Source organism: Schistocerca americana, chromosome 3 (genome assembly GCF_021461395.2).
Source record: "Schistocerca americana isolate TAMUIC-IGC-003095 chromosome 3, iqSchAmer2.1, whole genome shotgun sequence".
In the NCBI taxonomy this organism is placed as follows: Eukaryota; Metazoa; Arthropoda; class Insecta; order Orthoptera; family Acrididae; genus Schistocerca; species Schistocerca americana.
In genome coordinates this window covers 616,376,571-616,393,327 of record NC_060121.1, presented here as the reverse complement: position 1 = coordinate 616,393,327, position 16,757 = coordinate 616,376,571, and the positions used below count along the sequence as shown (strand labels likewise).

The 16,757-nt window shown below is 42.3% G+C and overlaps 1 protein-coding gene across 3 annotated transcripts in view; it reads left to right on the top strand.

Annotated features, from left to right (window-relative positions):
- LOC124605616 (ATP-dependent translocase ABCB1-like) overlaps positions 1–16,757 on the top strand; it is a 242,334-nt gene that overhangs the window by 50,247 nt on the left and 175,330 nt on the right. The window contains exon 2 of one of the 3 annotated variants that reach the window (XM_047137423.1): positions 12,407–12,531. The exons of the other annotated variants lie outside the window; for them this stretch is intronic. Within the exon in view, the coding sequence (XP_046993379.1) occupies positions 12,512–12,531 (20 nt within the window). The 5' untranslated portion in view covers positions 12,407–12,511. The remainder of the gene's footprint in view (positions 1–12,406; positions 12,532–16,757) is intronic. 3 annotated transcript variants of the gene reach the window in all.

Below are 16,757 nucleotides of genomic sequence, written 5' to 3'. Positions count from 1 at the left end.
TGAAGATCTTGAAAGCAAAACTGTTTACATGTTAGCATAAGGACAGCAGTCGCTCTCACTGATTGTGCATACTTGCTTTGAAAGGCGTTGCCACTGAATAAAGTATGTTTCACTTGGTACTAATGTCGTACGATGGGAGTGAAGTACCGAACCGCAGCCTAAATTTGGCATCTCGAATGGAGTTGACTAACGTAAAAAGCTGCAGCATCACATTCATTTCATAGCAATATCATAGACTGTGCTAAGTTCTAATGCACAGAGGAAGAAAAAAATAAGGTATTCCCAAAACGGAACCGATTGATGACCTGATGGTAATGATCCGTAAGCCCCATCCACTGCGACATGCTCTTCGCCTCACGAGTTAGTACTGCTCATCTATTAGAATTATCGACGTATCTTTTATCTGTTATTTTCAACATTCCGTGTAGGAGGGATAAATAAGCCGACATGATGAAGTCAGTTTTTATAATAGTGCAGTTATATAATTTTTTGTTGCGACCCAGAAGTATACAATGGTGAGTTAACACAAAACTCATGCACCAGTTGATGTGATGTTAAAGTTGTGCCGTGCTTCAGATCACTGCTGATTTGGAAATTTGCTCCTCCTGTATCACCTGTCTTGCTCATGAAACACTAATCGCTTTATCTAGTGAACACAGTAACGAGTAAATCCTGCGTTGTTGCTGTCAGATAATATTCACGTGATCACAATGTGTGGGGCACAATTCGCTGTTTTCGCCTGCTCACTCTGACGTCAAGCTTATAAAAGGCTTTGATAGCGCTGTATTTCTTCGAAAAGTTGTAGAAATGTGAACGCCTGCGCGGTTCGGCAGGAAAGGTTATACAGGCCACCCCAAATACTAGTAAATGTATTGGGTTGCGGTTATCGCTAGATTGTAGCTACAGTGTGGCTTATTTTCTGATGTACGCAAGAAATTTTTAACATTTATAGCCAACTGACAATTATACTGAATTTGGTTTTTTAATTCAAAGAGAACATCAGAACATAACAAGAGCGAAACTTGATGAAATAGTAACTAGATAACAGTGCCGCAAACACTGCAATCTGGTCTAGAGAAGAGGTCCAACTAACTTGGTTCCCCTACTATACCCAATGTAAGCAAACACATGACTTAAGATTTTTTTTTTTTTTTTGTAAAATTTCTCAATAGCTCTAATATACCCTGCCGAGAGAAAATGCAACACCAGCAAGGACAATGCTCCTTTATCGACAAGTGATATGACGAACAGTTCTTGGTTGTAGGAGTATATTATACAGCAGACCACATCAATCACACATGTCACAGTAAAGAGTGCCCAAACAGTCCGATCAATATAGTTGCCGAATGATATCCTGCCACATATTTTCCCAAGAACCTTGTATCTTTGGTTGCAATTCGCCAATGTTTCTTGCGGGCTCTGGAGAACGAGTAAGTTCCCACTTCAGCATGTCCCATATGTGTTCAATTGACGAGAGATCTGGTGATCTTTTTGTCCAGGGCAGTAGTTGTACACCATGAAGAGCATGTTGCGTCGCAGCAGCTGTATGTGGCCGTGCATTGTCCTGTTGGAAAAGCTCATCACCTTCTTGTCGAAGAAAAGCATATTAGCACGGGGATAACACTCTATGCAATGTAGCGGGCACTGGTTACTTTACCCTGCAGAAATACCAAATGTTACTGCTAGTTATTACTGGCGACCCCCCCACACCACGAATCCGGAGGTAGAACCTTTGTGTCGCGGGCGAATGCATTCTGGAATAGACAGCTCGCCAGGTCTACGCCGTACACGGAACGTCCAGAGGTCGCATACAGACAGAACTTCTCTCATCGCTGAAGACAAGCCGTATGCCATTCAAGTCTCCAGTCGACTCATTCACGACATCAGAGCAGGCATGCTTAGCGGTATCGTGGTTTCATTGCTAGCCTGGCTAGAGGCAAAGGTGATCTTAGCCCTGTTGGAAGCAGATGGTTCCCAATGGTCGATGGTGACACAGCACGTACAACATCACGCCAGATTTCTGCGGTCGGCCACTCTTGCTCTCACAGTGTTTCCATCTTGGTGTGCGTTTGTACTACGCTGTCGTCCAGAACAAGGCCTACGGGCGTTGGAATGTTCCATAGACCACTGCTGAAAGCAGCGACACGGCAACGATACATTCTGCCCATGATGTGCAGCAACTCTTCTATACGTCCAGTCAGCTTCCCGCAGACACATATTGGCTGAAGTTTTTCTACAGGAGTACGTACTCGTTAGGCGGGCCATGACTGTACACTAAAATAAATGTTGCAAACACTGTTCACTTCTAAACTCGGAATCATTACGGCCTGCAGAATCAAAACAGAGGTGCGCAGACAGGTCTCGTGAGCACCATCTCATCACTGATAACAATGACAAATGAATCGCTCACGTGCAGCTCCTCAGTATGCGTATATTATTCCTTTGTGCCACTGAACACAGTCTTTGCAGCTGCTTCTCTTTCGGTCAGTGTATTTGGAAAAAAATCGTGGTATCACAATACTTCGCTGACGACAAGTTTCAGTAAGAATTGCCGTTTATAATAAAAACTAGTCATAAAAAATTCATTCACTAAAAACAACTTATGGTGATAAAACGATGTTCCTCAAATAACAGAAGTATGATTTGTGCATTTATTTGTGCGCTTAAAGCCAATTAGGCTGTGCCCTGCTGTCGTTGCGATCAGACACTTCGTGAGGCCTTGCAGACTTTGACAATTTATACAGAGTCATAAGCCTGGATATGGTTTTCCTATATGGCGAATGGCACCAGACTGTTAGAGCAGTGATGCGGTTGTATGCTCATAGGTACCCTGATCTTAACAAACTGTCGCGATCTATCATACGAAAAAATTTCAAGAGACTGGATGTGTCAAGAATAAAGTACGTCAACGAGAAAAGAGTAACTATTCAGCGAAATGCAACTAACAACACATTTAATCATTTCCACATTTCACTCTATCAACAGCTTCATGACAATAGCGTTCAGTATCGGTAACAGATCTCCAAGCGCTGTCTACAAAAGATGCGACGTTTCCAGGCAAGATTTTGTTTACGGTGTAGTCATGGTTTTCAAATAATGGGCAAGGGCCACATCATTCTTCGCTATCTGTTCACTGCTGGTCAATTTAGAATCCACGCCGGCTTAGAGAAGCTCTGTCAACGCGTGGGTTCTCGAGAATTGCATCATTGCCCGATGACGGGACTCTAAAAAGCCACAATCATCTACGCTTGCAAACAGATGTGCTACCGTAGTTCTTGAAAACCATCCCACTGGACAAAAGACTATCCATGTGTTACCAACATGACGGATGTCTTGCTCATTCCGTAAAGAAAAATGCAGATTTTCTTTACAGAGCATTTCGAGATACTTGGATCCGTCGTTCGAGTAACACAAAATGGCCAGCACGGTCACCAGACTTAAGACTTCCGGACTTGTTCGGTATGGAAAATTAAAACAAAAGAACTGTAAGGAAACACTTACGACTATCAAAAACATGAACTTATGCTGCGGTTAGTCGGAATGAAATTCAGCGTGCTGTATTGTCTGTCTGGAACAGCTTTATAGCATATATCACTGCTTAGCCTCAAATTTAGGAGCACTTGATATGATAGTCACAGTAATAAACACACGAACCATACGTGAGTTACGTGTTTGCTTACGTTTGGTACAGTAGGACGTTTGTATGATCTCCCCACCAGACGGCGGCACAGCGGTTTGCAGCGCTGTCTTGTCATTCTCAAATTCCACACATGTCACTGAAGTTCGCTTCGAAGGCTCTTTCCACTTCTATAGAAAAAAAGTACATGTTTTCGTTTTTTTAGTCAGTGTCATAATTAGACACCTATAAGGAAGAAAAAATTACATGCGTTTATTAGAAAATACGCCACATTGTCCACTATAACTTAGCTAGAACTGCATATTGATATGTTTATTCGTTTTGGATTGGTTTCTTGTGGTCTTTATTACCTGCTTCAGCCTGTTTTATTTATCAGATTTTCTCTCTTTGATCGCCTCCCTGTGAAAAGTAGCTTAAGAATGGGAACCAGTGTTTTGATATTGTCAAGGGTATGTAGATTGGAAATAATGAATAAATTATTCCAGTAGAACATCGTGCGACACTCAGCCACCGCACCAGATTCTTGTGGACAGAACGTCGCTCGGACTACGAAGTTTACTGTAGACGTGTATTTTTCTATGGGCAGGGTGTTAGATCAACAGTGACACCCTTAGAATCAATTGAGAATTCATACAGCCTAGACCAATTAGTGCTCCATACCGCCAGCTCCAGCAGTCAGCAAGGAGTATGTAACGATCTGACGATAATCAGCCATTCATGGAATTCGATCACCATTTTTTAAATAACATGTTATCCGGTCCATACTGTTTTATTACATTTTAATACAATTTTATGACGGCTGACATTTCCTAAAACTATGTTTCAAAAGAATCTTAGGATCGTATTTGTTTCAACGGCAAATGAAACTAAACTCAGTATTGTGAGATCAGGAACTAATAGTAATAAAAGCGTATGTCATGCCGTACAAGGGCTTCCAATGAGCAACGCCTGTGAGGCACGTGTTTGTAAATCGCTTATCTTTCACAAAAAACAACTCGAAAAAGCAGTAGGTAATTATATGAGGTGATCGACAATGCAAGTAGGCAGTGTCGACTTTTCATGTTTGCTGAATCTACAAAAATGAAGACATACAATGGATCTTTGGGATGAATATCTTCTATATAATCCCCAAGATAACATGGACAGATAAATGTGAAATCTATCGCACGAACAGCTTAACGTGTGCTGCACCGAAGTTGCCGACAAGAATAATTTGGAGAATAACGGACTAGAAAAAGATATTTTGGAGGACGATGCGTTTGGAGTTAGGAAAGGTGGAGGCACCAGAGAGGCGGATCTGTCTTTGTCCTTGATAATGGGGGCTAAACTTAAAAAAAAAAAAAGAACCAAGACCCTTACATACGCTTTTGCCGACCTAGAAAAACCGTTCGACAACGTAAAATGGTGACAATGTTCGCGATTCTCAGAAAAGCAGGTATAAGCTGCAGCGAAACCCGGTTAATACACACTGCCTGACACACCAAGAAGTAGAGCAGGAAACGAAATGAAACATCACGGCTTGAGAGGGTATTTGATGTTATTTCAGTGATTACAAAATCGAATCAAATTTACAAAGAAGTTGGCAATATGAGCCCACTTATCACTATTGTTATGCCCCACCCCCCTTTCCCCCGACCTGGATGCACAGTGAAGGTGTTGTATCCCCTCTTGAGGCAAGCTGCCCCACAAATCCTTCATATTCTGGATACTGACACTGGGACGGAGTTGACGTCCCAGCAGGGGCCACGCCTGTTCTACGGGGATAGACCTAGAGATCTTGCTGGGCACTGGAGTATTTTAGCAATACGCACACAGTTCGCAGAGATATATGTCATGCGCGAACAGGCACTATCTTCTTGAAAAACGGCACCACGATACTCTTCCATGAGTGGAAACACATGACGGCGTAGAATGGCCGTGTCATACCGACGTGCTATCAGGGTTCCCTCAGTCACAACCAGCCACGACCATACCCGATGTCCCCCCACACCGTGGCACCAGGAACAATACTCCTGTGTCTCTCCGAAACATTGAAGTAATGGGATCTCTCACCAGGTCTCCGCCGTACTCACCGACTATGGTCATCTAAGGTAGTACACAATAGCGATTCCTCACTGAAGACGAAGCGACGCATTAATCAGCAGTCCATACTTCCAGGTCAAGTATTAACTCCAAATGCAGCCGGTTGCGTCGTGGTGTTAACGACAACCTACACATGGGGCAGGAATTCCTTAGTTCGGCTGCTGTTGGTTTCCGACCAATGATACCAGATGACAAATAATGTTGTAAGTAGCTAATTATTTGCTCTCGGACAGCAATTGCAGATGTGACGGAATGACAATCCTGTGTTTGGTTAATAATACAGCGATGCTCCCTAGTGGTGATCAGACGTGTTCGACTCGAAACATGACGACGGGTGTGTGTGCCCTCCCATTTAGTTCAACATCTGGCCGCTGTCAATGCCCCACAAATATGGATGTTGCACGATTCTATCAGCAGGCCTAATGAAGACCCACAATGAGGCTCCTTAAAAAATTCTTTCTCACATGACGCACGGCACCTTGGCGTCCTTCACAGTGCCACTCAACTTTTGACACTGTTCACTCCCATTCTACGACCCACCAGGCCTGGTAGCAACGCTAAACATGAACAACAATAATGTAGTTTGGTAGTCATTGCAGCTGTCACAAAAAATACAACTTGATCATTTACATACCCACCGATCGCGTGTTATGTGTAGGAATTTATATTGATGTCCGACCGTGTATTCTGCGTACTTAATTCTTTTTGTCAGGCAGTTACGATATGAATGAATTGAACAGTCTAATGAGCTCACATAATAAACTGCCAGTAAAACGAAGAAAGATGAAAATATTGTGGAGTAGCAGAAGCGAAATTAACAATAAACTTAACATGAAAATTGGGGAACCCGAAATAGAGGAAGTTAACGAATTCTGCTATCTTGAAAGTGGAACAAGACATCGCGGACGAAGCAGGGGCAACATAAAAACCAGCCTAGCACAAAGAGGGCGTTCCTCTTTAACACAGGTCTACTATTCTTAGTATCAAACATAGGCCTTAATTTCAGGACGTTCATGATAGACAGGAAACCGAAGAAAAAGAGAATCGAAATATTTGAGACCTGGTGCTACACATGGATACCGAAAATTAGGTAAACTTCTTAAATAAAAAATGGGAAGGTTGTCCGCATAATTAGTAAAGAAAAGAATATGCTGAAAACAATGTCTTGAATAAGGAACAGGATGATAGGATGAATGTTAACACATCACGACTCATTTACTTGCCACTAGAAGAAGCTGTAGGGCATAAAAACTATAGAAGAAGGCAGGTTCTGAAATACATGCGATAAATAATTGTTGGTGTAATTACTACTCAGTAAAGTAAGTTAATGCTATACGAAAAGACATCGACGGGGAAGAAACTCATGGTGGACCCCACAAAATCAGAAAACTGATTTTAAAAAAGGCATGAATAGTTGTCAAAAATGGAGTAGAGTACCGTAGTACTTTTAAACGATATGTTATGTACAATGAAGGCAGTTTTTGATTAAAAACTGACACTCATTCATGAACCCCATGATTTATTTATTTATTTTTCATCAAATTTCGTCTATTGTGATGAGACACGCCATGAATTCCTCGCCCGTGCGAGTCTTTTCTTATAGCACACATTTCTTTTACTAAACTGCACTTTCAGAGTTGCACTTACACACAACAATTATTTGTTGAACATTCAAGTATCCGTCTCTCTCTACAGGTTTTACTCTATGCAGCTTCCTCTATAACCATAAAATCAGTTCCCTGATTTTACATCTACATCTACATCTACATTGATACTCCGCAAGCCACCCAACGGTGTGTGGCGGAGGGCACTTTACGTGCCACTGTCATTACCTCCCTTTCCTGTTCCAGTCGCGTATGGTTCGCGGGAAGAACGACTGTCTGAAAGCCTCCGTGCGCGCTCTAATCTCTCTAATTTTACATTCGTGATCTCCTCGGGAAGTATAAGTAGGGGGAAGCAATATATTCGATACCTCATCCAGAAACGCACCCTCTCGAAACCTGGCGAGCAAGCTACACCGCGATGCAGAGCGCCTCTCTTGCAGAGTCTGCCACTTGAGTTTATTAAACATCTCCGTAACGCTATCACGGTTACCAAATAACCCAGTGACGAAACGCGCCGCTCTTCTTTGGATCTTCTCTATCTCCTCCGTCAACCAGACCTGGTACGGATCCCACACTGACGAGCAATACTCAAGTATAGGTCGAACGAGTGTTTTGTAAGCCACCTCCTTTGTTGATGGACTACATTTTCTAAGCACTCTCCCAATGAATCTCAACCTGGTACCCGCCTTACCAACAATTAGTTTTATATGATCATTCCACTTCAAATCGTTCCGTACGCATACTCCCAGATATTTTACAGAAGTAACTGCTACCAGTGTTTGTTCCGCTATCATATAATCATACAATAAAGGATCCTTCTTTCTATGTATTCGCAATACATTACATTTGTCTATGTTAAGGGTCAGTTGCCACTCCCTGCACCAAGTGCCTATCCGCTGCAGATCTTCCTGTATTTCGCTACAATTTTCTAATGCAGCAACTTCTCTGTATACTACAGCATCATCCGCGAAAAGCCGCATGGAACTTCCGACACTATCTACTAAGTCATTTATATATATTGTGAAAAGCAATGGTCCCATAACACTCCCCTGTGGCACGCCAGAGGTTACTTTAACGTCTGTAGACGTCTCTCCATTGATAACAACATGCTGTGTTCTGTTTGCTAAAAACTCTTCAATCCAGCCACACAGCTGGTCTGATATTCCGTAGGCTCTTACTTTGTTTATCAGGCGACAGTGCGGAACTGTATCGAACGCCTTCCGGAAGTCAAGAAAAATAGCATCTACCTGGGAGCCTGTATCTAATATTTTCTGGGTCTCATGAACAAATAAGGCGAGTTGGGTCTCACACGATCGCTGTTTCCGGAATCCATGTTGATTCCTACATAGTAGATTCTGGGTTTCCAGAAATGACATGATACGCGAGCAAAAAACATGTTCTAAAATTCTACAAGAGATCGACGTAAGAGATATAGGTCTATAGTTTTGCGCATCTGCTCGACGACCCTTCTTGAAGACTGGGACTATCTGTGCTCTTTTCCAATCATTTGGAACCCTCCGTTCCTCTAGAGACTTGCGGTACACGGCTGTTAGAAGGGGGGCAAGTTCTTTCGCGTACTCTGTGTAGAATCGAATTGGTATCCCGTCAGGTCCAGTGGACTTTCCTCTATTGAGTGATTCCTTTATAAGACTTTCCCCTATCACTACTATTAGTCCTGTCACGGGAAAGTCCAGTACAGTATAACACTACCCATTATTACTACGAGAGCAATTTCCTAATAATGTTACTCCTTCGAAATCAATTTAAAGTTTGGCCGTGATAGAGTGCTAATGGAAATTTATTGGACAAAGTTTCGTCACCAGGAACATTTCTAATAGTCAGGTTCAAAAATGGTTCAAATGGCTCTGAGCACTATGGGACTTAACTTCTGAAGTTATCAGTCCCCAAGAACTTAGAACTAGTTAAACCTAACTATACTAAGGACATCACACACATCCATGCCCGAGGCAGGATTCGAACCTGCGACCGTAGCGGTCGTGCGGCTCCAGACTGTAGTGCCTAGAACCGCTCGGCCACACCGGCCGGCTAATAGTCAGGGAGCAGCAGTTATTTTAACGGGAATCGAACGAATGTAACTGTGTTTATAGCATAAAACTGTAGCTACGTAAATCAAGGACGGTCACTAGCCTAATTAGACAATGCGATTCCAGGTAAATATACTTCTAATCAAGAAAGCTAACTGCTGTATATAAGCTTCAATAAACTGGGATAACAATCAATCAATTGCAAAATACAGGTTTATTAAACCTTAACCATGGTTTTGACAGTTTTAGACCTTTCTTCTTCAGAAGGTATTCTACCTAATAATAAATGTTACGACGTTGTGTAGAACATAAATGATATCGTCACAGCAAACAAAATTACAGGAAACGTGGAGCACGCTCACGTAGAATCACATTATCTATATCCAATGTGGAGTCGTTGACTCTGACTACTACATACGCGTGTCATCCACTTAGTAGTTTCCTGCGCGTCCTGTATGCGCATAGCTGCAATGAGCAGCGTGCGTGATATCACAGGTACATATTCATTGCTAGAATTAACATGTTAACTAAAAAGTGTAAAAGAGGGAGGGGAGGGAGTAAAAAAAGTGCGGCAATTAAAGTCATATGGGTAGTAAAGAACCCGCTGGGTCAGGCTAACTTTGCAAACTATTCACAGTATCATAAAAACGCACGAGAAGCAGTTGTGCCTGAATAAGCAACTGCAACAAGCATGAGTGTCAAAGCGAAAACGCTTCAAGGAAATATTATCAATGTGAAAGAGGTCTTATACTGAGGCATTGACGGTGGAGGTTCGAGTCCTCCCTCGGGCATGGGTGTGTGTGTTTGTCCTTAGGATAATTTAGGTTAAGTAGTGTGTAAGCTTAGGGACTGATGACCTTAGCAGTTAAGTCCCATAAGGTTTCACACACAATTGAACATTTTTTTGAGGCATTGAGTTGGCTCAAGACATGAAGGAACACTGTGACGGAGAAACTGCGAGTATTTAGACAAATGCAGATTGGTGAAAGAGATAGTGTGGGAGAGTCGGGGGGGGGGGGGGGGGGGGGTTCGAGGGGGAGAGGAAGGGAAGGGGTGGTAGATCATCACTTGCGAAGCATTATGCTAAAGAAAGTGGTCGTACTGAAAAACAAGCTGTCTCAACAAATATACTAGAAGGGGATATGTTTTGAAATACCCAGTAGACTAATGAGTAAACAAAGGATTCTAAGCAGTGTACATATGTCAAGAAGCCACAATGTTATGAGCAGTACAAAACACCCATTAAATTTTTTTAATAAAAGGGGGAGGGATCCTTCTAAGATGGTTCATTACTAGAATGTTGAACAGCCACCTACCTGTGGATAAAGAAAAGTACATTGTAAAAGAACAAATAAAAGATGTACTCTAAGTTAACAAAGAATTCTGAGAAAAGAAAAACAGCTCGGAGGCCAGCATCGAAGAGAAAACTTGACTATTCGGCTAGAAGTAGAGGCTTGAAGCCTTCCAGGAAATATCTGTTTGCAAGTTGAAGCTGATCGTTTAGAATGTAATAGCCACATGAATTAAATGACACACTTTTTTACCCCCTCCTCTTCCCACAAATGTTGGTATTCTTCACTAATATTATTGTAATCATTTCCTGAACTTTTTATTGCAACGACACCATATTTGTCCTACCCACAGTGTCGTAGTATTTGTTATTAGGTACAATAGCTTCCGAGGAAGAAAGTTATAAAACTGCCGAAACCATAGTTAAAGTTTAATAAACCTGTATTTCACAACTGGCTGGCTGTCATAAATGCTACATCTGACATTACTTCTATCTGAAATTTGTTTTGTAATTTTGACCCAAAACTATAGTACATCCTAGTACTTATTGGTAGGATTGCTATGTGAACAATACAGAAAAAAAACTTAAAAGATCTCTGCAACAACTCTCTCTCACTAACGTACACTGTCTGTTTTAACACGAGAAAGATAATGATCATTACACAGCACCAATTAACAAGGGAATACACAGTTAAATTGGACATGAGGTGTCTATAACACATTATTATTGAAATACAGCAATATAGAAATGATTATTAAACTGTTATGACTGCCATTTGTTTCAAAGTGGAGCGCTTAAGTCTTTTCACAATGTGTAGCGTAAGTGAAACGTGGGGACCCCGAATCTGTTATCGTCTCAATACGTTTTTGCGAGTTGTGTAAGTCTAACTATTCATACAGACGGTTACACTGCCGCAGGCAAGATCGTTATCCCTCAGTCTCTTGGTGACGAGCAGGTTGACAGCCGGTTTGCTCCAATATTTGGCCGACAAAAGGAAGAGAAGTGGTTCAGACTTCTCACATATAAAACTTGTATTAAATTAAAAATCTCTTTATGTTGTTCATGGCATGAGAGTATGTGCAGTAGTACTGATGATGAACTGCCCGCAGACTGGGACGTTAAGCTCCCCGACACACACTGGAGTAGTAGATTAGGTCCGGTATTATCACATGCTCTCCGTACATGAGACACTGAGAGTACTGGTAGAAAGTATGGTGCTCGGGAATGACTCCGTCTGTGTGTCAGTGATCACTTAATCGAGGCCTTTCTTACAACTTTGCAGTTTTATACATAATCCGACAAAGGAGCAATTTTTGCAGTTTTCACATACGCATAGACGATGATTCGTTATAGATTGCTAAAAAGTAAATCCAGAGTTGCAATGTAATGCACTAACTACTTGCTACTCTGAGGTGATAATAATTTTTTACGCGCAGTTTCATTGTGCTCTGAATTATCTGAGAAGTGTGAAGGGCGGAGGAAATCGATGCCAGGCTACTGGAAGAAAACCATTCCTGAACATCAGAATGTCTTGCTTCACTTAGTTTTTTCAGCTTTTGTACTGTAATTACTTTTGTTGGTTTGTGACATATCCTTGTTAAACAATAAGAATGCTATAGCCTTTTAAATGGAAGACTAAAGCAACATATATGGTGAAGGACAGTGGTTTGGTGAAACTAATGCTGTGGTTTTTCTTCTTCTTTTTAAAGATGAGATGTACCAAACAACTGCTTCTACTTTGTTCCAGCTCTTCTTGACTCTACGTTTGGTGACAGAGATCCATCTCCGCGACGAACTATAAAAGCCGCTATCCTGTGTTGATATCCCTTTAGAGTGGAATTTAATAGCAAAGATGCCGCCTGGAGTCAAAACGTGAGTTTTTCGTGCACAAAGTGAAAGGGAAGTTCCTCTGACATAGCATCATTCCCACAGAACTTCGTTACTAATTTTAGTCTCTAATACACTCCCAGTTTTGGGGAGGGGGGGGGGGGGGGGACATTACAGATCTTCAAGTCTGCAAGAAATTTGTGGGAATTTGGAGAGTAAACTTGGTAACCAGATATAAGCAACCAAGACAACTATCACAAACTGTTTATATCATACGCCTTGTACAATCCGATAAATAGCGCATTCATGTAACTGAGGACTTATTACAGATAACAGGCAGAAGTAGAGACAGCTGAAGGAATTAGATAAGGAATTGAACCACTAAAAGTAGTACATGAGTTTTTTATTCGGGCAGCAAGGCAAATGACGATGTCTGAAGTGGAAAAGATATAAAATGTAGAACGGCTCTACGGTCGCAGGTTCGAATCCTGCCTCGGGCATGGATGTGTGTGATGTCCTTAGGTTAGTTTTTAAGTAGTTCTAAGTTCTAGGGGACTGATGACCACAGATGTTAAGTCCCATAGTGCTCAGAGCCATTTAAACCATTTTTGTAGAAGGGCTATGGCATGGAAAGAACTCAAAAATGGTTCAAATGGCTCTGAGCACTATGGGACTTAACTGCTGAGGTCATCAGTCCCCTAGAACTTAGAACTACTTAAACCTAACTAACCTAAGGACATCACACACGTCCATGCCCGAGGCAGGATTCGAACCTGCGACCGTAGCGGTCGCGCGGTTCCAGACTGTAGCGCCTAGAACCGCTCAGCCACTCCGGCCGGCCTGGAAAGAACTTCTGAACAAGAGAAACATTTCAAGATCCAGTATACATTAAGATAAAAAAACGACGTGAGATAATATATACAGATGGTGGTGGTATCGTGTAATCAAGGTATAAAAAGGCAGTGCATTGGCGGAGCTGTCATTTGCACTCAGGTGACTCATGTAAAAAGAATTCCGACGTGATTATGGCGGCACAATGGAAATTAACGAACTTAGAACGCGGAGCTAAACGCATAGGACTTTCCATTTCGGTAGTCGTTAGTGATTTCAGTATTCCGAGATCCACAATGTCGCCGAGAATACCAAATTTCAGGTCTTACCTCTGACCACGGACAACGCAGTGGCCGACGCCCTTCACTTAACAAACGAGAGCAGCGGCGTTTGCTAACAGACAAACAGCACTGCCCGAAGTAACCTGCAGAAATCATTGTGCCATGTTGGGGTCAGGGATTTTCTCTGCCTCGTGATGACTGGGTGTTGTGTGCTGTCCTTAGGTTAGTTAGGTTTAAGTAGTTCTAAGTTCTATGGGACTGATGACCATAGATGTTAAGTCCCATAGTGCTCAGAGCCATTTTTTTGTGCCATGTTCGGCAAACGTATCCGTTAAGACAGTGCGGCGAAATTTTGCATTAATGGTCTCTGGCAGCAGAGGACCAACGCGAATGCCTTTGCTAACAGCACGACATCGCCTGTAAGGCCTTTCCTGCGTTCGTGACCGTATCAACTGGCCCGTAGACGACTAGAAAGCCGTGCCCTGATCATATGAGTCCTGATATCAGTTGGTAAGAGCTGACAGGTGATTTCGAGTGCGGCGCACACCCCACGAAGACGTGCACCCATGTTGTCCGCGAGACACTGTAAGTTCGTGACGGTTCCATAGTGGTGTGGGCTGTGTTTACATGGAATCGACCGGGTCCTCTGACCCAATTAAACTGATCATTGACTGGAAATTGTTATGTTCGGTTGCTCGGAGACCATTTGCAGCCATTCATGGACTTCGTATTTCCAAACAACGGTGGGATTTTTCTGGATGACATTGTGCCATGTCACCGGCCACAGTTGTTGGCGATTGGTTTGAAGAACATTCAGGACACTTCGAGCGAATGATTTGGCCACCCAGATCACTCGACATGAAACCCACCGAAAATTTATGGGACGTAACAGAGAGGTCAGTCCGTGTGCAAAATCCTGCGCCGGCAACACATTCGCAATTGTGGACGGCTATGGTGGCAGCTTGTCCCATTGAATCCATGCCACGTTGCTGCACAGCGCCGGGAAAAAAGATGTCCGACCCGATATTAGAAGGTAACCTATGACGTTTGTCATCTCAGTGTACATTTAAGTGTTAGGAAGCATTTTCTGAAAGCATCTGTCTGGCGTGCAGCTCTGTATGGTAGTAAAATGTACACGTTAAGTAGTGTAGACAAGGAGAGACTAGAAGCTTTTTAAATGTGCTGCTACGAATGACTGCAGATATTAAGTGGGTAGATCGGACAAATAATGGATACTTACTCAATACAAATAGAGGTGAATAAGTGTCAAGACACAGGTGGACTAAAGGCAGGTATCAGTTGACAGGACACAAGACGTCAAGGAATAGTTAAGGAGGGAAGTACGAGGGGAGACTAAAGATTCATTACTGTACAGTAAGAAGGCTCAAATGAAAGTAGGCTGCAGTAATTATACAAGAATGAAGAAGTTAGCACAAGACAGATCAGCATGGAGAGCCACATCAGATCACTCTTGGGACTGAAGACCACAACAACAACAACAACAACAACATTAGAGGTCATTTGAGTATTGCCTCACTGATGACTGATAACACTGGTCTATAGTGGATTTTTTTACAGAAACCAGAGTAGACGGTCCCCATAGATTTCGAACAGTTAAATACGAATATCACTATTAAAATTGTCTCCTAGCCCAGTTTTAGAAGTAAGTTGGGACTTTACATTCCACGTATACTGCTACCGTAATCAATTGGATAAACTTAGTTTATTGGTAACGGTTCTTTGCCTTCCTCTTGTGGATTGTGTCTGGAGCGCCTCTCTGTAGCATCCAGCAGAGATCAGTCGACGTACCAGTAGCTCACCGTCCCGTATACCACTTTTCGCTCAGAGAAATATCCCGGTGTGACTTCTCGCCGTGCTTGCCACTAAATGCACCAAGATTCTTTGGGAACACATGAAGGCAACGGAGTGCATTTTCAGCGTCACATTGCAGCCATGACCTTATAAACATGAATGAGTTCGTTGACAAGTTCTCTATAATTTTCGGCTCTCCTGTTCCCTGAGAACAATTTTATCACTTTATCGAAACAATGCCATGCATTCAGCCGATCAGGAGTTCGAGTGGACTCAAATGTATGTCCGCCAACAGCTGGCGTATCTTTGAACGAATGAAAGTGCCCTTTATGGTCTTATCTGTGCTGAGTCACGGAAACTTCTTACACAAATACTGAAATGCTGTTTCATTCCTGTACGCAGCCTTAACAAATGCTGTCATGAGTCCCAGCTTGATGTGCAATGGTGGGAGAACAGTTTTGTTCGGATTCATGAGAGAATCTTCGGAAATATTTTTTGACTGCAGGCACAAGGGCTATTCATGGAGGCCATTTCCTCTCTGTGAAGCATTTTGCTGTTGCCCGAGTGTCCCTTTCATACAGGCAGCACCAGCAGTGTATCCCCCTTGCAAACCCAACAGCATCGCAATGTCTTTGAAGTCTCCATATACCAGCCATTCATGCTTATTGTAATTAACACAGTTTATAAAGGATTTCAGTACGGTATATAACCTTTTTTAGCTAAGGTATCATACACAACACAGGTGGACGGCCTATCATTACTATTAAGTAACGGTATTGATTTCAGGCTTGTTTCTTAGTCACCTATAAAGAGTTTCCACTCGTCATGTTGTATGTAATGCTCAGGTCTTGCCACAAACCGTCAATGTCACTGAAAAATGTAATGTCGTCTTCAGGACTGAAATGGCATTCAGTTTTATCAGGCACTCCCGACACTGCTGCAGTCGTGAGGCCGAGAGTTCAGCTTTACGCTTGGAAAATCTAAATCTATAATCACAATGTGTGCTTTTGTCTGCTCTGTACTGAAAAAGTTTACCTCACACACTTACCGCTGAGGAACTGTTATCACAATGCCTTTAATGTAGCTCTAGTAATGCCTCATAAGTGTGACTGTGAAACGAAAACACCTTACCTACTTGTAACCCTGCACTAGGAGATAATTTTAACGTTGATTTTCGTGTCCAGCACACGAGTGCTTTCGTTTCTGTAAATAGTAAAAAATTAAAATTTGTGGATCAATGTAATTACAGTTCTCAAAATGATAGATATTGTAATGGCTATAACTGAGATATTTGTATTAAGGAATGGGAAGCGAAGGGGGCCTGACTTACAAAAGGTATGCAAGATT